Source organism: Cricetulus griseus, chromosome 3, assembly GCF_003668045.3.
Source record: "Cricetulus griseus strain 17A/GY chromosome 3, alternate assembly CriGri-PICRH-1.0, whole genome shotgun sequence".
NCBI lineage: Eukaryota > Metazoa > Chordata > Mammalia > Rodentia > Cricetidae > Cricetulus > Cricetulus griseus.
In genome coordinates this window covers 237,396,679-237,420,385 of record NC_048596.1, presented here as the reverse complement: position 1 = coordinate 237,420,385, position 23,707 = coordinate 237,396,679, and the positions used below count along the sequence as shown (strand labels likewise).

The following is a 23,707-nucleotide window of genomic DNA, read 5'->3' as shown; positions in this document are numbered from 1 at the left end:
TCCCCATCCACCACCCTCTTGTGTACAGTCTCTAAGTCCTATGTAATAGATTTGTCCAGCTATCTAGCCAAACAATGTGGAGACAGTTGTCAAACAATGTGGAGACAGTTGTCAAACAATGTGGAGACAGTTGTCAAACAATGTGGAGACAGTTGTCTTATTACTTGTTCTGGCTATCTTATTGGAGTAAACATTTCCGACTTCAATACAATTGTTTACAGGCTTTTCCAATGGCATTATTCAGAGCATTAGCAAGCACAAGGTAATTCTTGTCTTTCCATTTTCTAATGTACAGGTATCAAAACATTCAGAGAACCATTGCAACAGAAAGACCTGATGAAGATTCTGGCAACCAAAGCTGTGAACAAATACCAGACGGAGGAGGTGGAGGTGGAGGAAGTGACTCTGAAGCAGAATCCTCCCAATCAAGCTTAGGTATTGGAGGAGGGGACTCAACACTGGAGGTGGCATGCAGTGACTGTGACAGGAATGTGCAAGTCAAGTTCTTACCCTGCTTCATGGGAAAACCATATGATCCACAGATATGAGTGTCACAAATATGGGAAAACAAGACGGAGGAATTAGAGGCCTGAGTAAGGGAGACAACAAGCCTTTCCACTAGGAATCTTAGAAGCTGTAGACTCCTGTGTTGTTAGGTGATGTATTTGTTGGTGTCCTGAGGATTTCCACTTATAAATAAAATGTGATAAATATTCACAACCCATCTCTAATGAGTCTTGTGCATTTAGGATAAAATTCACTTCAACCAAGGAGGGACCTTCGCACAAAGGTTTTCTGGTGGCCTTCTTGTTCACAAAGTTCAAGAGCACATTGTTTTTACCATCTATCAAGCCTTATTTTCCTGTTTTTTTTTATATTTCTATCAATCTAGCCTGATTGAGATGCCAATAACGATATTTAAAAAGCATGAACTGGCTTCCACTATTTGTACCAAGAACAACATACATAATTACCACAGTGAAATCCCTGTAAACCACTTTCTCTTTGAATTGGGTTAAATGGTGACATATTTTCCAAAAAAGACCCAGAGACAGTCTAAACAAGTAGATATTTTAATTCTCATTCTGGCAGGTCATAGTGATTTGTGGCAACGTAGATATTGGACTTGCTTATTTGATTTCTTTCTTAAAATGTTGTAAATGTTTGATAGTATCACACATTGATATAGTGTAACTTTAGTCATTTTAGTCTAAATTACCTGCTCCCATCTCCCCCCGCTCTGTCTTGCCAGAGGCTTTCTCTTTTTTTTCACACAAATGGTTTTTATTCATGTTTTCCATTCCACAATTCAGTCTTGGAATCACTCATTTCTCCAAGAAACCTTGATTTCTTTCTAAAATAGTTTTTAGTATATACAATATAAGCTTGAAATATTGAAAACTGTGATAGAATTTTCCTTCCATTCTTTATTACTAAAATTTTTGTGTAATGTAATTCTCAGCCACCCACTCAAATATACCTTAGCCAGAATGGGCTCAGATAAATTCATCTGAGGTTGACTAGAGATTATTTTCTTATGTTACTTAGATTCATCTTCATGCATTTTAATTGATACATTGCTAAAAGGAGCTATTTGTACCTTTTCTGTGGTGCTGGTTTTCAAACCTGTAACAATATAAAAAACTTAGTAGAGGGACATAGAAACTAAGGTTTAAAGAATTTCAGCTTCACTCCAGAACCTTTCTTTATACTAGGCTCCCACTGTACTTCCATGTTATTATTATGTGTGGGGCCCACTGAGTTTAATAGTTAAAGTTTCTTACCTGACAGTAGGTAAGAGGTTATCTACTAGAACAAGACAAGTTATCAGTGGCTACACAAGTAAAGGTAATGACATGAACCCCCCCTTCCCCCAATAACTGTTAAGTACCCTGATGGAGGATCTTAGACTTGGGACCCTCTCCCATCCATCATGAATTGTGGATGGGCTGAATCTTGAGCAGATCTTACGCAGATAAACACAGCTATAGTCAAGAATTTTGGACAAGGAACACTTGACATTCTTGACCTGGTCATGTTGTTATGAAAACTCAAGAGTCTACTGTGGGGATCTATGTTCTGCTATAGGAAGAGATGTACTCAATGTGGAAGGACTTTCCATCCAACTTATTCCATTGCTTTGCTTCATTTTTTTCTAGATCTGAGGCGAGAAGGGTCACTTTCTCCAGTCAACTCACAAAAAATCACCTTGCTGCTACAGTCCCCAGCAGTCAAGTTCATCACCAATCCTGAGTTCTTCACTGTGCTGCATGCCAACTATGTAAGTGCTCCAAAAACAGAGAAGGTGGACCTGCTTTCTGAAAACCCAAACCAAGCTTTATGTAGAATTTTACTCTGTGAGATCAGGAAAGAAGGGATTTTTAATTATTTCATTATCATCATCATCATCATCATCATCATCACTATATAATTATATCATTTCCCCTCTCCCTTTCTTTCCTCCAAACCCTCCCATATGGCCTTCCTTTTTCTTTTTCAAATGCATGGCTGTGTGTGTGTGTGTGTGTGTGTGTGTGTGTGTGTGTGTGTGTGTGTGTGTGCCTGTGTCTGTGTTTGTGTCTGTGTGTGTCTGTATGTCTGTGCCTGTGTGCACGTGTGGAGAACTCAAACCTTTCTTTTCCATGTGAGTCTCCCAGTAAAGAAGGGGAGATTCAGAAACTCTCCTGACTTTCTAAGGTTCTCGACAGGATCATATCAGTGAAAATTCCTTGGAAACAATCCATGTTGTTTTTACTTATCTTCAGTCTTAACAACAACAACAAAAAAAACCAGGAGTACAAAGTGGCCACATATTCTCCATCCTTAACCATTTTATAAAGTCATCTTCATTAAAAACATTTAGACAGCTTTCTCTTAGAAATCTCTTAGAAATAATACCTAGATTAGCTTTTGGTATACTTTTAAAATATATTGATATTAACTGTGGTTTGGTTTTATATATGTGCTTTTGGCATTAAATTTTTGAGGCATTTTCCATAAATCAATGGCATAATATGATAGCATTCATTAATTCTTCTATTTCACAAACTTTTTTGTAATTTGGGCACAGACCTAGAGACTGGAATCATAGAAACAGGCTAGGGAGATAGTAGATGTCTATAGATATCTGTTTTGTGGAGACAAATGTGTTAGACAATCAGTCTTATGAGACAGGCCAAACCCAAACTGAGAGAAAGCAGAGTGCCTGGGAGATGTGAGGCAGAAGGCAGAGACTGAATTGAGTCTTGCAAGTTGAAAGGGAATGGGAAGAATCCCAAGCAAAGGGGCAGTATGTTAGGAAGGATAGAGTGGCCAGGATTACAATGTGGCTACACTGTGGGTGGAAGACATGGAAGAAATGCTGAAGACTCAGCAGCATAGCAAATTGAAAAGGTCCCTATCCTACTCAACTGGCAACAGGAGCCCACTGTGCTCCCAGAAACCAGCTCTGATGCCTAATTGGATGAAGTGTTTCTCTGGCAGAATCTCAAAGAAGTGCAGAGAGGTCCAAGACTAAAAACTGATTGAACCCATCACGTAAAAGAGGATCAAATCCCTCCCAATACCATCTACATATCTTGATGATGTTTTGGCGGTCTCCTATATTGAGGGGAATGAGACTTCTGCTGTGAGTACACAGGTACCTATGTAGCATAAAATTATAATTTGAGGGACTTAGGACAGCCTTTTCTTCTCATTCCCTCACCTGAAGATGTTACATAAGATTCACTAGAATGGTAGGCTTCTAAAGACCAGCTTCAATTATGATAAATTGCTATCATGTGTTAAATAGATAAAAGGATAGTTCTGTAGTCAAAGAAGAAAATGGGGATGAGAAGAGTGATGCTCAGAGATGTACAGTGAGGCTTGACAGAGCCAAGTGTGGCTGATACTAGGACAGTCAGGCAGAATTGGCCTATCAAATAGGCCCATGGGTGTTGAATACACATTTCCATGTTAAACACTGTGTCTGCTTCTAAAGTCTCCATTGTTAGCTCACACAAATCACCACCAAGTTGGACTCATTATATCATGTTCAAGCATTCTGTGTTTCCTAATTTCACATCTTCTTCTTTCGTTTCCCCCAAACTGTCTCAGAGTGCCTACCGGGTCTTTACAAGTAGCACTTGCTTGAAGCATATGATTTTGAAAGTCCGACGAGATGCTCGCAATTTTGAACGCTACCAGCATAACCGAGACCTGGTGAATTTCATCAACATGTTTGCAGACACAAGACTAGAACTGCCTCGGGGTTGGGAGATCAAAACTGACCATCAGGGAAAGGTGAGAATAATCAATGTGTGGGGCTTTCACAAAATGCTCTGGTTCACCAGTGCAGATGTGGAAGAAAGTGGGGGGAAGACTGTGGAGAAGCAAGTTTACACGATGTGATACTGGCCCCAGGAAAGAAGGGAGGTGGTAGCTGTTGACATCAGGTTTCTTACTCATTCCACAGTGCATGCACGCTGCATTGTGAGATATTTAGCTTCTTAGCTTCTTCCTTATAGAAGCCAAACTGTGCCATTGCTGTCTAGGAGAATAACATACTGCTTAGTTGAGAATTGCTATCCACTTAACAACTTTCAATTTTCTATGGAGTGCTTTTGTTCTATGGCCTATGTCTTAGTTACTTTACTATGACCAAGCTAACTTATAAAAAAGGAAGTGTTTATTTGGGAGCTTGTGGTTTCAGAGGATTAGAACCCATGATTATCACAACAGGAAATATGGTAGCATGCATGGTGCTGGAGCAGTAGTTACACTGGGAATGGCACAAGTCTTTTGAAACCTCAAAGCCTGCCCCCAGTAACACCTCCTCCAACAAGGCCACACCTCCTAATACTTCTGTCCTTGTCACTGTTCTACTGCTGTGAAGACACCATGGCCAAGGCAAATCATATAAAGGAAAGCATTTAATTAGGGGTTTGTTTACAGTTTTAGGGGTTTAGTCTATTATCATCACATCGGGGAGCATTGTAGCAGGGATTATGGAGGCAGGCAGGCAGGTGCTGGAGAAGTAGCTAAGAGTTCCACCCTAATCTGTAGGCTGACAGAGAGACTGGGCCTTGGGAGGGCTTTTGAAACTCAAAGCCTACCCCCAGTGACACATTTTCTCCAACAAGGCCACACCTACTCCAACAAGACAATACCTCCTAGTCCTCATAATCCTTCCTTGGATCCAGAGGTAGAACTCTCAACTACACCACCATGCTTCCTGCTATGATGATAGTAGACTAAACCCCTGAAACCTAAGCCAGCCCAATTGAATGTTTTCCTTTATATGAAAGTTGCTGTGGTCCAACTAATCGCTGAACTGAACTGGAATCCAGGTGCAGAGAATAACGAGTGATGGGCAAAGGGGTCCAGACCAAGCTGGTGAAACCCACAGAAACAGCTGACCTGAACATCAGGGAACTCTTGGTCCCCAGATTGATAGCTGAGATACCAGCATGGGACTGATCCAGACCCCAGGAACATGGGTTTCAGTGAGGAAACCTCAGAAATCTACAGGACCTCCTGCAGTAGTTGAGTACTTATCCCTAGCATAGGTGTGGACCGTGGGAGCCCAATCCACATAGAGGGATATTCTCTGAGCCAAGACACTATCCCAAAGTATATGATAGACTCTTGTGGCCCCCTATGGAAGGCCTCACCCTCCTTGGGGAGCAGAAAGGATATGTGATAGGTAGGATGTTAGTGGGGGGGGGCGGTTAGGGAAGGAGGGGAGGGAGTGGGAACTGGGATTGACATGTAAAACAATTTTGTTTCTAATTCAAATAAAAAGAAAAGTTGCTTCGGTCATGGTGTCTCTTCACAGCAATAAAATTCTAAGACATAACCTGGTACCAGGGACTGGGGTGTGGCTATGATAGGCCTGATTGTGATTTTGCTTAGAAGAATATGAACTTTGGGACTTTGGATTCAGAAACAGTTGAATGTTTTAAGAGGGGCTTAATGTGCCATTCTAGTAGAAGCGTGGAAGCCAGTGGTGCTGAGACTGATTTGAACTGTGGGGGCCCAGCTCAAGAGGTTTCAGAGGAGAAGAATATTAATATGTGGCCTAGAGACTCTTCTTGTTACATTTTGGCAAAGAATATGACTGCTTGCTGCCCTTCTCCAAATTTTTAACTGTTTCCTTTTTTCTCTCTCTTTTTGTGAAGAATGAGATTTCTTCCAATTTCAATTGGAATTGCATTGAATAGGCAAGAAACTTCTGGGAAAATCATCATTTTCACTACATTTATTCTATCAATCAGTGAACATGAGATGTCATTTTTATTAATTAATTTTTCCAGCCTGATCACAGTTTCCCCTCCCTCTTTTCAGTCCCTCCCCAAAACATCTCCTCCCCCATCCACTCCTCCTCCACTGTTTCTCCTCAGGAAAAGGATAGGCCTCCTATCTATATCAGCCAGCCATGGCATATCAAGTTGCAGTAAGACTAGGCACCTCCTCTCCTATTAAGGCTGGGCAAGGCAACACAGTAGTAAAACACAACGCAGCAAAACTTTTGAAATACAATGAAAGCAGTCCTGTGAGGGAAATTTATAGCTCTAAGTGCTTATGTTTAAAGGTCAGAAAGAGCACAAATAAACAACTTAATGATACAGCTAAAAATTGGGCCATGGATTAATAGCACAGGCTTTAATCACAGCACTCCAGAGGCAGAAACAGGCAGATCTCTGTGAGTTCGAGGCCAGCCTTGTCTACTGAGAGGGTTCCAGGACAACCTCCAAAGCTACAGAGAAACCCTGTCTCAAAAAAAAAAGGAAAAACAAGAACAAATCAGACCCAGACACAGTGAACTATAAGAACTAATAAAATCAGAGCACATATTAATGAAAAAGTAACAAAGAATTTAGGCAAAAAAAAAATCAGTGAATATAAGAGATGGTTCTTTGAGAAGATAATAAACAAGATGGACAGACTCTAGGCTCAACTAACTGGAAGAAAGAGTGGACCCAATTTGACAGAATCAGAAATTAACAAGGAAGCGTTAGAGCAGACACCAAGAAATTCAGAATACTAAAACAGGATACTTTAAAGAAAAAAAGTACTCTATTAGGCTGAAAAATCTAAAAGAAATGGATGAATTTCTACAGTCAGCCAAACCACCAAAATTAAGCCAAGAAGTCATCAAACTAAAAAGACCCATAGCAAATGAAATTGAAATGGTAATAAAAAACCTTCCAACTAAAAGGAGTCTAGACACAGATGGATTCAAAGCATAATTCCACTGAATTTTCAAAGAAGATCTACAGGCAAGAATAATTCCTAGCATGTAACTGGCACTCAAAAAAATTATATATGGATGAATGACTAACTTATAGAAGTTCCTAAAGAAGAAAGAATAAAAGGAACAGCAGAAATAATTGAATATTAAATGGTAACATCAATTAAAGAAGCAAATGCCAAATAATAAAAACAAAACTTGGCTAATCTAAAATAAATTATTTAGGTCCAGCATGTTGGTGCATCCCTATAATCTAGGCATTAGAAAGGACCATGGTTTTGAGGCTAGCTTGAGCTATGTAGTAGATCCTGTCTCATAATAAAGTGTTCAGAGAAGCAGATTCATTGGGTTCATGGTATTATTGTAAATCTAATTAACTTATACACCATAAAGATGTACAACTGTTTTGTGAATTAAAAAATAGGCAAAGTAGCATCTATTCATTTTCTAGACTATTTTGGCAGTTTTTTAAAGATTTATCAACATGCAATCATAATAACATAAAAGTTACCTACAACAGAGTAAAAAATAGACACCTCAAATTTCCCATCCAAAAATTAAACTATAGAAATCCTCACAGCAAGAACTATAAGACGTGGATGAGAAAAGGTTGTAGCCCAATAGTGCTACTGTAACAATAGTGTTACTGGGCTCTTGACTAGTTTATTTTCTCTACCAATTAGACAATTAAAAAGCAGGAAGCATATCAGGCACCACATTCAAGAAATGTTAAAAGTGAAGAAGTTCCCATACAGACACTTCTCACATGTGGTAAGGGGAATTCAGAAAACAAACTCCAAATCCTTGAGAGCACTTGGGTCTTTTAAGTAGTCTGCAGTATGTCTTCCTCTCCTTACTTCTGATTGGTCAGTTTAAACAAAGACAAGGGAACTGATAGGCTCATGGCTTCATGCAAACTGAGACATTTCCAGGATAGATGCTGTGTATTTGTGAATTGGTAAGCCAGAAGGGGAGCCCCAAAAACAGAAAATGTATGCCTGTGATGCCTTTGTGTTGGGTGTAGAAACAGCAGGAAGTTTGCATCTTACTGCTTGCCCATGGTTCTTTCCCTATGAGTCTGGCTGTGAAGATGCTTTTTCTGCCTTCTATATTAGAAACAAACTGTGGTCATCCATGGACAATGACTGAGTTCACCCTATCTCTTTGCCCAACTTGCTCAAATACTAACATCCATTCTCCAGTTGGATCACTAATGGAACAAAACAAGAAATCAAAATTAGAAAAATCTTACTAAGAGAAAGACAGTGGTGAATATTGAAATTAATTAAGTGAGGAGATATAATAATTGGTGTTATAAAGCTTTAAAATACATAATTAAGTCCAAATAAAACACAGAAAATATGTATGAAAAAGAAGAGAATGTAGTAGTAGTAGTAGTAGTAGTAGTAGTAGTAGTAGTAGTATCAATATGGCAAGACTGGAATAAGATAATGAGGAAGAAATGAGACCAAGAAAGAAACATGTACAGGGAGTCAACTTGGATAATTTGCAAACAATGACTACAGTTCTTATAACTTAAAAAGAAACAGTTGGCATATACTCATTAGAAAGATTTTTTCAAAGTCCTACAAAAAGTAAAATAAAACAAAATGCAGCTGGTATAAGAAAACAGACAAACTCTGCAAAAAAAAATGAAAATAAGAGAAAGAGAATAACAAAAGTAAAACCAAACATAACAGTCATGCCAACAGGTAGACACAGCAAACTCACATTTCCGTAGGCAAAAAAAACTTGGTAAGCTCTCATCTCCGTAGGTGGAACCCAGAAAAATTTACATAACTAAAGGGAAAAACACTTTTAAAATGGGTTATCAACACTGAATGGACCTTACAAAATAAAACCTAGACCAAAATTCAAAAAGTTTTAAAATAAAAGAATAAAATTAATACATTGTGAAAACAACAGAAAAGTCAAAGAACAGTTCAAATCTATAATTATCAAAAATGGTCAGAGAAAAATTAATATTCATAAATAGTATGGTTAAAATAAAGATAGGAGGTTCAGTGATAGCTCAGCAGTTAAGAGCAATTTCTACTCTTGCAGGGGACTCTGGTTTGGTTCCCAACACCCATACAGTGGTTCACAACCATCTGCAACTCCTAGTTCAGTGAACTTGACTCCCTCTTCTGACCTCTGTGGGCACCAGACATATGTGTGGTACAAATATATCCATGCAAGAAAGACACTCCTATACATAAAATTTTTTAAAATCTCAATAAACATTTTAAAAGATGCAATGTAATTAGGTGTGTTGGCACATGACTATAATCTCATCATTCCAGGTGATGAAGCAGGATCATTAGTTTAAGATGAATTAGGCTACATAGTGGGATATCTTTAAAAGCAACAAAAACGATGGGCATTAATTGGAATAGTGGCCTCAGAGAGAAGCTCCAACATTGAAAGTAATGCATACTTCTGAAGTAGGAACAGCCACAAGACATTTCGGTGTAAATAAAATGAGAGGGAAGAGATGATTTGAGGAACAGAGAACAGTACCAGTTACAATGTCATCTTCTATTTAGCTCAGAAAAAACCTGAAAACAACAGCATGCTAAAAATTTTCTGATTTTTGGACACCAATGACTGAGAAATTTGAATTTTGTAAGTTAATTTTTAAAAGTGTAATTAAAAAATAAAGCAATATTCAAAAGCAAAATAAATATTTTATTTATTTATTTTGGAGGAGAGAAAGGGAAAACATTTATATTTTATCTTCAAAATAAAAATTCAAGATAAAAAAAGGCATGCAAGAATGTTATTGATTCATGATTTTAAAGCAGTGAAGGAAAAACACCTAACAATGAAGGGGACTGACTTACTATACCATCAAATGTAACACCATGTGCTCATTCAGTTTTGTGTTAGAAGATCTCTAATGACTTGAAGAAATGCTCACAAAAGTTGAAATTTTCTTATAGCCCTTTCTCCCTTAAATTGCTTTTTTCCAAGTATTTTATCAGAACCATAGGAATCAAAACTAAGAAAGTGAGTCCGGTAAGAACTCCCATCACTCACAGTGCATTGTCTTTATGTCCATCTGCAGTCTTTCTTTGTGGACCACAACAGTCGAGCTACCACTTTCATCGATCCCCGAATCCCTCTTCAGAATGGCCGTCTTCCCAATCATCTGACCCATCGACAGCACCTCCAGAGGCTCCGGAGTTACAGTGCTGGAGAGGTAAATTCTTTATGCCCTGAATCATTGCTCTTCTCTGGGGCCACAAAAAAAAAAAATCTAATTTCTTAGTTTTCAAGATCTAGGGTGGTTGTCAGTCCTGCGAGAGATGAAGGCATACGCATAATTTTGCAATGGAAGAAGTTGTGGGGTGCCTGTTTAGTTACTTAGATATGCCTCAGGCTGACCCTCTTCTTTCCTTTGTCCAAATCACCATTATTAAAAATCTATCTGGCTTAGCCAGGTGGTGGTGATGCCAGCACTCAGTAGACAGAGACAGACAGATCTGTGAATTTGAGACCAGCCTGGTCTACAAAGCTACACAGAGAAACCCTGTCTTGAAAAACCAAAAAAAAAAAAAAAAAAAAACCTATCAGATTTAAAGGAAACCTTTCAAGAGATCTGTATATATACATAGAAGATCCAAAGAATCCTATTGCCAACCAGTTACCTGAAAATGCTACTAAAAGGCCAAAATTGCTGATATTCAGAATTTTATCTCTCCATAATACCCCAGGGAGAACTTCAGTAATACAATCATGAACTAAGATTTGAGAGAGAAAAGAAAAGGGAGATAAAAATAAGAGGGAACCAGGCCCTATGAATTCTCTGTCCCCATACTATAGTCTCTTCCCAGTTTTGTCATCTTTTACCACTTACAATTACTTCCTGTGGAACAATGAAAGGCTGCTGCCTTTCTGAAGGACCTTTCTAAACTAAACCTGTATCCCATACAGGCTCCTTTCTCCTTTTCTCAAGCCAATATCAAAACACTGCTCTTTTCTACTTCTATCCATTCCGAATAGCGTTATAGTAAATCCTCCTCTTCTCCTTCTTGACTGACTATTCTAAGTATCTGAGACCTCTTCACAGAAACCATGGGGATCTCAGAAGAGGTGGCCCTGAGATCAATTCCTTGTGGAAACATAGGGAAGTGAATTACAATGAGGTAAAACATGAAAACAGTGCTTCTGGAAGAAGTCATCTACCTATCTGTTCTATAGAACGTCACTCTAGGTAGAGCTTCTATGGCCTCCACTGGGAAACTGGAAAGAGAGCAGCCCACATAACAGCCACCCCTCCAGAATGTTGATTTAGAAGAACAAACATTTGCTGCTTTCTTGGGAGAAGGTTCTCGTGGGCTTTGAGAGATACAACTGTTTTCTCCCAAGGGAACTCATGGCTTAATGCCAGTGTAGCAACTTGTCTTTGTGAGACTTCTCGGATGTTACTGTTTTAGGAGACTGCTGAAGGCATGTGACATCTTTTTTTTTCTTCTTATACATAAAATAAGTGTGTGGTTACATGAATGTTATATATCTCCAAACCTTATGCAGCTGTCAAGACCCTTAAGATTCAAACATATTCTCAGACAACCAAAAGCAATATCCCAGCTTCTTAATTCACTGTATATGGAATCCCTCCCTGGTGGTGCTTTAATAACACTTCAGAGAGTAAAGATTATTCTGTCTTGAGATTATAGAGGATAAATGAAAAATTCATCATCAACTTGAAAATTCCATTTTAATTTCTTAAAATACCCAAGGTTTTTAATAGCATTGAGGCAAAGTCTATAATAATATGGAGTAACCTCATGTAGTAAGAAAATGGGGTCCTGCAGAAAAATGTGCTAAAGATACATATCTCTTACCATTCCAAATACTTAACTGAAAATATAAATACTAAAAATGTGTGTGGCCAATAAGAAGGATTTATCAAGAGGTGAAGCACTTGAGCTCAGGTCTGATAATTGAGTTTGATCCCAGATCCTACAAAGTGGTAGGAGAAAACTAACTCAGGAGAATTGCCCTCTGATTGTCATATATGCATTGTGACATGTGTCTGTATACACATACATATATGCACATGGATGTACACATGCACACCCCAAAAATAAGTACATAAGTAAATATTTTTCAAACCTTTTTATTCAAAGAGAAAGATTGTGATCAAGGGTACCAACTTGCATTACTTGTTGTAATGATATGTCAGAATAGCTCAAAGGCAGTTTGTTTAGTATCATTGATAGTGGTAAACTGTCAAGAATTAGCTGAAAGATTATCCATGGTAATAAAAGGGTGTTTACATGCACCAAGCACTTTTCTGTTTTTTAATTCATCTAATCCCAGTGGACTCTATTTATCACATTTTCAAGCCTCACCCATTTACTTCCCATCCCTTCTCTCCTGGTAGTTTTGCCCTGGCACGGGCAAAATCAATTTGTGTAACAGAAACAAAGACTCAGCCTCTGAGGACACAAGTACGTGTTTCCTCCTGCAGAGTTCATGATTTAGGGACTAAGGAGATACACGTGAGTCTGCCACGAGGGTTAGCACTTTGGCGCTACCAGCATGTTGTCTCATGCTAAGTTCTAGCTCAGCATTAGAATTTCAACATTCTTTTCTCTCCAAACTATTATCCTCTTCCCTTAAATCCCCTGGTCCCCTAACTATGGAGGACTGTTTTCATCCAACCACTGGATTGTCTAGCTCAAGCCTCTAGCCATCCAGTACCGACTCTTGGCATTCCTGCAGAAGAGTCTACAGAGCCTAAGTGTTGTTTGTTCTAGCTTGCTTATAGTTGTCCCATAGCATGTGCATCATCAACCATTTGCCTTTGGGGTGGCTGAAATTCATTTGGCTTCTTAAACTTTTCAATCTAGGCTAATTTTCCCAGTAAGTATGTGAGCTCAGAAGGAAGCACCATTTTTCTCTGAAGCATACCCACAACTAATTCACTATGGATCCAGGAATAGGAGGGAGCCCTTTCTGTTTAACAGCTTTATTCATATCAGTATAACCCACAATGTTACAATACCTTCATTTGGAATGAGACAAAATGGGTCTCCTGAATTCAGGCCACCAAGTCTTCTCAAGCTGAAATTTCAGATGTATCTGTTTCTACCGTTTCTGTCTGTAACTCATCCACACATAAGTGGGCTTCAAGAATTCTATCATTGATGTATATAAAACACACATTAATGTGAATTGGAATAATTACCTCCAAGGAAAAGACCCATATCATTCCAGTCTCAGAAAGATTTCACATGTTTATTAGTTGATAAAGAAAATACAGAGACTAATACTGTATAAACATTTTAGTAAAGCTCTTCCACTGTTCTGAGTCGTATCCATTTGCTTGAGATTGACATGTGCTGCTGCAGGGCCAGCTTTGAAGGTTGGTTTCTAACTACAGCAGCTGAGCAGAGTTTAATGCAAAGTGAAAAGTCCACCAGTGTGGCACTGAATCTAATTCCTCGTCTCTCAAGTAGGCTACAGGCAATGGGAAGGACCAGAAGGGGGAAGATGATGTGTTCACATCCTGACTGGAAAAAAAGCCAATAGAGCTGTGGTCAGATGCTGAACTGGCAGCACACTGTGTACCAGGGATACTGTTTATGTCACTACAGGGCATGGAAGTATGTCTTAAAGTTGTGCTAGCAAGTACCACAGGGGAAGCGGTTCTTTTTGTGACTAGCTGTTTAATTTCTTTAAATGTTCTTTTCAACATTCTTAAATATACTAAGGGTTACTCACCATACTTTTTAAATATTACACTGTAACTGATATACTTGATACATATTCCAAAGTGGAAAATCTATACTGTATTGGTCTCTTTTTTCTGTTTGTTTACTCTGTTTCTGAGACAGGGTCTCACCCGATAACCTGGACTGGTTGAGAGCTAGGCTAGCCTCCAGCTTCTTATCCCCTGCTTCCATTTCCAGACATCAAGGGTTACAGCCATGCCCCACAATGCTGGCCTTTAAGGTCCTAAGGAACAAAATATATATTGACTCATGGTAGAAAAATTATTATCATGTTTTAGACCTTAGGGAATATTTTAATTTTCAAAATTGAAGTAAGTTTCAACTAATTATCATGAATATGGATATTAAGCTAAGCAAATACATTTGTCACAAGAGGTTTTGTCAAAATTTCCTATACAAACCAAGGTATTGGATGCAGTCTGGTAGTGGGTTTGATATAAACAAACACCATACAGTCAAATATTAGTTAAAATCCCTGTTCTCACCCCCACAATTGAAAACTTTGGATAAATTTACTTTTTTTTTTTGGAACCTTAGATTTCATATGTATAAAGTTGTGGTATCAAAATATAATGTAGAAAGAAACCAGAGCAGTGATTGAAATAATGGATGCTAAACTAATAATGGGGCTGTTTGAGAACAGTCAACATTACTAAAGAGCAGGTGCATCTCACACACGCTATTCAAGTTCAATACCAAATCTCCGAAAAGAAAATCATAGACCTATGCTTCTATTGGTGCTTACCGAGAAGCTATTTCTCTGTTTCTGGTCAGTACATTGATTAATATCCATGACATTTAACACAATCACTTTTACAGAACATAATGTAACACATCCAACATCCCACTTACTCAAATTTTAATACTTGCTTGGCTTTCATTGTGAAGGATTTTAACTTTATTTTCTGAATCTAGGTGATGCCAACATGTTTCAACTTTTCATGCAGAAAAAAAATGGCTTTAAATGAAAATCTGCAATTGATGATAGATTTCCAATGTTATACTTTTGTTTTAAATTAGGCCTCAGAAGTCTCTAGAAACAGAGGAGCATCTTTGCTGGCCAGGCCAGGACACAGCCTAATAGCTGCTATTCGAAGCCAACATCAGCATGAATCATTGCCACTGGGTATGTATCCTAAGTCATTGAGCCTCTAGCAACCCAATTGTCCCTATCATGAGCCCCTTAATAGTTCTGCATTTTCTTTCTCTCTTTTTTTTTTCATTTTGAGGCAGGTTCACACTGGATGCTTAGCTATCCTGGCACCTACTATGTAGACTAGTCCATCCTAAAACAAACAAGATTCACCAGTGCACCAGCATGCCTGGCCTCTCCTCTCCCAGATTTTGCTCTCTTTCTCCTCATTTTCAGCAGGTTTCTCTTCTAGATCCTCATGCCCTTTCTTCTTCATTTTATTCAATAGTTAATTAAACCCAGAAATACAGGATTTAAGTGAAACAATTGATTCATTCTCTTGTTGCTGTAAACAAGGTTTTGCTTTGTTGTTATACTAAGGATTGAATGTAGAAGATTATATGCTAGGCAAATACTCTACCATTAAGCCGTATCTCCGTATTTTATTTTGTTGTGACATGGCCTCGCTAAGTTGCTAAGGCTGGACTTCCTCTATAGTCCAGGCAGGCACTGAGTCATGGTGATCTCCCTGCCTTAGCTATCAGAGTAGACCTTTGCCACTACACCCAGCTACCTGTAGGTACTGGTTTTTAATGTAGTGATTTCAATTTATCTCTAAGAAGCTTGTATATGTATACAATGTGTTTTGTTCATTATCTACCTACCAGTCTCCCCTCCAACTCCTCTCAACCCCTTCTCATGTTTAACCCACTGTGTCCAATTATTGCTTCCCATCTACACATGGATATGGGGCCATCTGCTGGACAATGTGCAACCTACCAAAGGACACACTGCTGAAAAATTGACTCTCCCTCTCCTACCAGCCATCAACTGCTAATAACTCTTCAGTAAGGGATGGGGCCTCATGAGCCCCTCCCCATACATGCTATCCAAAAGATATTATTTTGTCTTGTCTTTTCCAACCTGGTGACTGTTAAGATCTTTCTGCACCATTTTCGGTGATATATTTTGATCCTTGAGGGGCGGGAGGGAGTTACAAATGACCCATTTAGGGCTGAGTGCTCCATAGTCGCCTATCTCTGCATTTTGACCAGTTATGAGGCTCTGCACTAACCAGTGTCCACAGCAAAAAAGAAGTTTCTCTCAAAAAAGAAGCCACACTCCTCTGTGAGTCTAAAGACAAAATTTAAAAAGGCAGTTTGATACTCTGCCCATTTATCAACATAATAATGGTAGGTTCTTCCCCAGGCCTATGGCCTCCCAAGCCATATTCTTTGTCAGGTTTAGAATACCAGACTAGAGTTCACTCCTGTAGAGCAGGTCCTAACTCAATTGTATAAAGTGGCTGATGACACTCTGTCACATTCATGCCACTATGGCACCAATGGGAATTCTTGGTTCACAGATGGATAAGACTGTTGTTCTGTGTGCTCTTTAACCCATGCCTCCCTTTCCATGTATGTATAAGGAAAGCCTGCACAGTCATCATTCCCAACCTCAACTATTTAGCTTCAAAATACTCATATTAAGCAAAATGGAGTGAGAGAGTATAGATAATGTGTATTTTCATCCCTGTGACTAGAAAAATCAACACATAACCATCAACACATAGCAAGTGCCAAACACTCAAAAAAAGGATTTCTTTGAACTCACAAAGGATTTTTTTCATAGTAACTTTGGAAAAGAACCACGAAGGTTAGATAGGATAAATACAGATGTCCTCACAAAAGAGCTGTTTTGATCTTCATCTTCCATCTTGATGTGAATGATGTAACACCCTACACATTCCCTGTGACTTACAGATTCCTGCTCAGACTGACCTCTTCTACTTATCTTTTATTTAGGTAATTTTTTTATTTAAATTAGAAACAAGCTTGTTTTACATGTCAATCTCAGTTCCCTCTCCCTCCCCTCCTCTGCCCCTCACTAACTCCCTATCCCATCCCCTTTCTGCTCTCCAGGGAGGGTGAGGCCTTCCATGGGGATCTTCAGAGTCTGTCATATCATTTGGAGCAGGGCCTAAGCTCTCTGTGTGTCTAGGCCGAGAGAGCATCCCTCTATGTGGAGTGGGCTCCCAAAGTCCGTTAGTGTACTAGGGATAAATACTGATACACTACCAGAGGCCCCATAAATTAACCAGACCTCCAAACTGACATCCTTGTTCAGGGGGTCTGGAACAATCATATGTTGGTTTCCCAGAAATCAGTCTGGGGTCCATAAGCTCCCCCTTGATCAGGTCAGCTGCTTCTTGGGTTTCTCCAGCCTAATCTTGACCCCTTTGCTCATCACTCCTCCCTTTCTGCAACTGGATTCCAGAGTTCAGCTCAGTGTTTAGCTGTGGGTGTCTGCTTCTGCTTCCATCAGCTACTGGTATCTTTTAAGATAATAATGCTATGTTGTCCTGTTTTTATGCATGAGCTTTATTTCCTTAAGAGTACTTCAAAGGTTTACATTATTCCTTAGGATCAAGTGGCCATTTTATAGTCATCTACATCAACCACTGTTCTGCATTTTTTTTCTGTTTCAGCATATAATGACAAGATTGTGGCATTTCTTCGCCAGCCAAACATTTTTGAAATGCTACAAGAACGTCAGCCAAGCTTGGCAAGAAACCACACACTCAGGTAGGGTTCATTTCCCATCCCTAGAGCACTTGATCCTTCCAGTCTTTTTCCAGGTGAAAAGCAACACTATGGAGAGGGACCCACTGAGACTTATGACACCTTCTATTCCTGTGTAGAAGTTTTAAGTTGAATCCTAAAAAGGAAGGGCCCAGTGTTCTGAAAAATTTCTCAGAGAACATAGCCCTATCCCTTTATATAATGTTAAAATTATTTCCACTTATTTGGAGGAAAAAAGAAAGGAAACAACATAGTTTTTCATTAAAGATTGCTTATATAAAACACCATCTAAATTATTTTGTTTTGAAATATACTTGTTTAATGATAAAACAATTAGGTGACAACTTTAAAAATAAGCAAACAAAGTATTATGTGTATGCTAACTACTTAAATCCTAGTATATGTCATGTTTCATATTTTTTATTTTTGAGATTATAATTACCTCATTTCTCTCTTCCCTTTTCTCCCTCCAAAACCTCTAATATACCACTCCTTACTCTCTTTCAGATTCATGGCCTTATTTTTTCAATATTTGCTGTTACATACATATATGTATATACACACATATTCATAAAATCATAAATACAAACTGTTCAGCCTGTATAACATTATTTGTATGTATCTTCAGGGCTGGTGACTACAATTTCTCCCGCTCTTAGCATTTCTTAGTTACCTATAGTTCTTAGTCTAGGGTTGAGGCACTAGTGTCATCCATGTTCAGCTCATATTTAGGCAGTTATGTTAGTGAGACATTCCCAGTAGACACATAATTCACTATTTTTCTGTCCCCTACAATCTTTCCATCCATTCTTTTGCAGTGATCCCTAACCCTTAGTTGTAAGGAATTGTGTTGTAGATGAATCAGTTGGGACTGAGCGCCACAACTCTGTAATTTGACTGGTTGGAATGATCTGTAATGGTTTCTACCTGTTGCAAACAGAAGTTGCTTTGAGAAGAGGTGAGCACTACACTTATTCATGGGTACAAAGACAAATATTTATAATGCAGTTAGGATTACACTAGTTTAGTAAAATGGCAACTTTAGGTCCTCCCACAATCTGTGACTATCTGAACCCTGAGCAGATGGCTAGGTTTCCAGCCATATGTATGTGATGACAATTAATGAAAAAAGAGGACAAGAATTTGAAAGCGAGCAAGGAGGGCTATATGAGCAAGTTTAAAACAAGACAAGGGAACGGGAAAATGACATAATTATATTATAATCTCAAAAAATAATAACAATAATTTAAAATTTTTGGATATGAGATCAAGCAAAGAGTCTGCGTGCTCCAATAGCAATTAGCCGATCTTTCTAATAATAATTGTAGATGGAGTTTCCTGTTCCACATGGTCCCAGAGATGTTTAGCCTCAAATCAACACAGAGAGACTTATCAAATATAAACTGGCTGATGGCTCGGGCTTCTTATTGGCTAGCTCTCTCTTAATTATTAACCCATTTTTATTATTCTAACTATTTCCACATGGTCTTATCTTACCAGAGAATGCCCAGGCCTCTTGCTCCCTCAGCAGCTTCATGGCATCTCTCTGGAGGCTCCTTTCTGCATCTCCTCCCCAGAATTCTCCTTGTCTGCTAGCACCGCCTATACTTCCTACCTGGCTACTTGCCAATAAGTGTTTTATTTATTAACCAATAAGAGAAACATATATACAAAAGGACATCCCCCATCAAATAATCAACCACAAATGTCATTGTATTTGTACATAGCAACTAAATATGGATTTCAGAGTTATCTAACAAAATTGTGGTGTTCTCTATCGGGAATTCTATTGTCTAGGTTTGAAAAGGCTTAAAGCTATATATTCAGGCATTGTCATTCTACACACTTGGCATTGTTAGAGTCAAAAGTTGGGAGTTGAGTTATTTTAGAAAAAAAAATTTCCTATCTCACTAAGTAAATAGGATGAAAAGTGAAGCCTATGGCAATGACCTCTTAATAACAATACAAGATAAGACGAAAAGCTAGATCACAGTCAACATATAATAAAAATTAATAGTGGCAGGTACATTTTATAGTACACAACTTCTGTTTGTAGACAGGAGTTCATTCCAGATAAGATGAACTCTTGCTACAGCTTGCTATTTTTCTTCTGCTCTTGCACAGATAGGGGAAATCCCACCGGATGGGCAGTGTCCTCTAGGTCAGTGGTTTTCAAATCTGTGAAAATGTTAATGAAATGCTTGGAGATCTTGTCAGAATGCAGATTTAGATTCGTGGCTTAGCTTACAACATTTTTTGTTTTTTGTTTTGTTTTTTTACTTAAAAGGTTGTGGTGTGCTGTAAAAATAAAAAGACATAAATGTATACTTATACACCAACTTATGTGTATTGTAGATAGTTGAGGCATCTTACTGTTATTGTACCCTCCTTCTGTGCTTACCTCCCATCCCCTTCCCTGAGCCTCCTTGTCTTTCCCGTTTCCCCCATCAGATAATTCTGTTTTTCCACTCTCTGTTGCTCACTCCCACCCCAGGAATAGACCTTTTCCCTTCCCTGGTTTCTGCAGTTACTACAAGCTATGTACTCACATCTAAAGATCTAGTGCTCAGAACCTCAGATGAGAAAGAACGGGCAACATGTGTCTTTCTGGCTCTGGGTTACTTCACCTAACATGATCTTTTCTAGTTCCAACTATTTACCTGAGATTCCCGTGCTTTCATTTTCTTTAAAGCTTAATAGTATTCCATAGTGCATAAGCACCACATTGTCAATATCCATTCATCAGTTTAATGAATGACATTGGGCTGTTTCCACTTTCTAAATATTGTGAATAAGCAGAAATGAAGCTGAGGTGTAGGATGTCCAGTCCTTTGGCCATAGGCCAAGGCATGATATAGCTGGGTCATATGGTGGACTTGTTTTTAGCTTTCTGAGACTTCTCCACATGGTTTCCAGAGTGGCTGAACCCAACTTACAATCCACCAACAGTGGATATGAGTATCTTTTCCCCCATGGCATCTCCGTCATTTATTGTCATTTGTTTTCTTGATCTGTGATCAGACTGGGGTAAGATGAAATCTCAAAGTTGTTTTGATTTTCGTTTCCCTAGTTGCTAGGATGGTGAACATTTTTTAGAAGTATTCCTTATCCTTTATCTTTATCCTATATACCATATGCTATATCCTTTATCTTGATCCTGTATCCTATATCTTTCTTCTTTTGATAATTCTTTATTCAAGTTCTAGGCACATTTTTAATGGGTCATTTGGTTTTTGACTCTTTAAGTACTTTATATATTCTAATATTAATCCTCTGTAAGATATATAACTATTCTCTCCCATTCATTCTGTGAGCTTCCTCTTCACCCCAGTGATTGTCCCAGAATGATTTCCCTCTTGTTGAGAAGGTTCAATTATAAATCCAACTATACAACTGCTGATTACACCAAGTTATGAATGACCCGTGATGTTCTTGGGGTTATAGTGCCATGCTAGTCTTTGTTGTGGCTCATAGGCATCATAGCTGGGTAGGACTGTTGGTTGCTTTCCTCCTTTGGAAGCTTGCATGGTGCTTTCTGGTACCATGAAAGCTAGCCCTCAGGGAGGAAGCTTTCAGATCAGATCTATCTCAGAACCTAGGATACACACTTCAGAAGTACATGTGGTGTTCTTAGCAATTGGTGCTTACCTTCCATCTCTACAGGATGTGCAAGGGCAGTAGCAATCACCTATGCTTTAGGATTCTCTTGGACAGTCATGAACAACAACTCAAAAGAGGGCTTCTATGCCTGGTTTAGGAGGGGAGTTGTTAGATGGTCTTTGGCTCTTGAGGGAACATTGTCAGCCTAGATGAGAAAATTCCCATTTAAACTGTATATCCATATTTATACACTGACTTACTTACAAGTATTATAGGTATTTTTAGGTAGATAGTTAAGGAGATAGGCTTCAGTCACTCCCTGAAAAGTATGTAGATCAGCCTGTTTTATTTTCCAAATACCAGTTAGAGAAGCCACTATGAACAGCCCCCAGGTTTTGCTTATAGCAGTTACTGCAATGGTACTTTACCTCTACGGAGGTTGGACCCCCAAGACATGTCCCTGTGCAGCAACATTTTGCATATTTTAGTAGAAACCCCTTACCTTGAAAAAAATCTCCATTGTGCAATAAACTCTACAACAAAGAAAAAAGTCTTCAATTTTAGAGGGAGTAGAGATGCACAGGAGCCACTGGAGATAGAGAGAGAGTGGTGGAAAGAATACAAATACAGTACTTACATATGAAATTCTCAACAAAAAAGAAGTGAAATTGAAAGCTTAAATAAAATGCCCATATATATGAAGTCACTGTCAGAGAGAAAACAATGTTGCTTTGGCAGTATTCCCTACTGGGGCAAACTGAGTGAAGGGGTATATAAGATCTCTTTGTGTTTCTATTTTTAATTACATGTGTGCTTTATTTTATATCAAAATAACATTTTAAATTAAAAAGTTAAATATTTAAAAATAAAATCAATCCTTAAATTTCCCCCAAATTTAACTGCAAAAGACAAAAGTTAACTCATTCAAAGTGTGCATATATAGACCAATGACTGAGAGTAGTGGGGTTGGTATTTTCAGAGAAGCAAATTGAAAAGTCAATTTTAGTAAAATAAATACTTCTTCTCTATAGACTTACTTGAAATAATTTTCCAAAGTAGAATTGGAGACCAGAATGAGTAACCTGTAACTAAAGATAGATAGAATGAGCTCTATGCTTTGACTAAACCTGGATGCCCTTGTCATTCTAATGGCTAGGCTCCCTCTGATCCCAGTGTGGCATTATACATTTTCTGTCAGGCACAAGATTTCTCCAGAGACAGCCTTCATTTTGTCCTCTTGTGGCTTCCAATGTACCTTGAGCCAAGACAGGCCTTTTCACAGCTCCCCCTGGCCTTACTGTGTTCTTGTCTGTCTCAAACAAACTCTGACTTCTGACTCTGCGTGAGTCTCAGAAAAGTCATCGATTATAAAGCATTCCGAGAATTCAAATGACCTTTGAGCACCATGAAATGCACCAGATGTTGGGGAATGTTGTTAGTCACATTGCAAAAAGGGATAAAAAAATAAATTTAAAATCACTTATTTATTTATTCCTTAGATTTTGAGTTGATATGTAATTCTCATTTTCTTTTCAACTTTGGTTCTAGGGAGAAAATCCATTATATTCGGACAGAGGGTAATCATGGGCTTGAGAAATTGTCCTGTGATGCAGATCTAGTCATTTTGCTGAGGTAAGGGGCTGGACCTGAGACCTTGGAAAGCTACAGTAGAGCATGGGTGGAAAGCTTGGAGAAGGGTTTGGAGCCACCCTGTAAAGGATGACAGTCAAACACTTTCCATTTGTTCTAGAAGACCTTAGAAGTAGAGCTTTTATCCTTGATTGATAGCCCTTCTCTCTAAATTTGGGGGCTGTAAAGTTCTTGATGGAGACTTTGTCATAAGGTTAATAGAGGATTAAAGAACCAGAGAATTTGCAAGTGGGGACTCTAACTGCTCTTACACAATCTGTGCATACTTTCTCATGGGATAGACAATTAACTTTCCTCTTTTTAATCTTTACAGTCTCTTTGAAGAAGAGATCATGTCCTATGTCCCCCTGCAATCTGCCTTCCACCCTGGGTACAGCTTCTCTCCCCGCTGTTCACCCTGTTCCTCACCCCAAAACTCCCCAGGTAACTTGAAATTCTGGCCTGGTGTCACCTAAGTGGTCATGTGTGTTTTCATCAACTGAAAGGGAATTCAAAATAGCAGTGTGTGTGCATGCGTGTGTGTGTGTGTGTGTGTGTGTGTGTGTGTGTGTGTGTGTGTGTGTGTGTGTGTGTGTCTCTTCATCCTTCTCAATTTTCTAATCAAAAATACACTCTAAATCAGGTATTGAAAAACTGCTGCCTGTTTCTATAGTTTCCCCCAAGCTACAATGGGACTTGTTTATGTTTCTAAATGATTGAGAAAGAAAATGAGATGGAGCTGAATTGCTTAGCCCAGGCTAGCCTCAAACTCATGGATATCTTG

The 23,707-nt window shown here is 38.7% G+C and overlaps 1 protein-coding gene across 1 annotated transcript in view; it reads left to right on the top strand.

The window, feature by feature from the left end:
- Nucleotides 1-23,707, top strand: part of Hecw1 (HECT, C2 and WW domain containing E3 ubiquitin protein ligase 1) — a 140,105-nt gene that overhangs the window by 76,306 nt on the left and 40,092 nt on the right. The window contains exons 11-18 of the mRNA XM_027409409.2: nucleotides 296-435; nucleotides 2,160-2,281; nucleotides 4,099-4,284; nucleotides 10,302-10,436; nucleotides 15,001-15,106; nucleotides 17,601-17,697; nucleotides 22,843-22,926; nucleotides 23,258-23,367. Coding sequence (XP_027265210.1) covers nucleotides 296-435; nucleotides 2,160-2,281; nucleotides 4,099-4,284; nucleotides 10,302-10,436; nucleotides 15,001-15,106; nucleotides 17,601-17,697; nucleotides 22,843-22,926; nucleotides 23,258-23,367 — 980 coding nt within the window. The remainder of the gene's footprint in view (nucleotides 1-295; nucleotides 436-2,159; nucleotides 2,282-4,098; nucleotides 4,285-10,301; nucleotides 10,437-15,000; nucleotides 15,107-17,600; nucleotides 17,698-22,842; nucleotides 22,927-23,257; nucleotides 23,368-23,707) is intronic.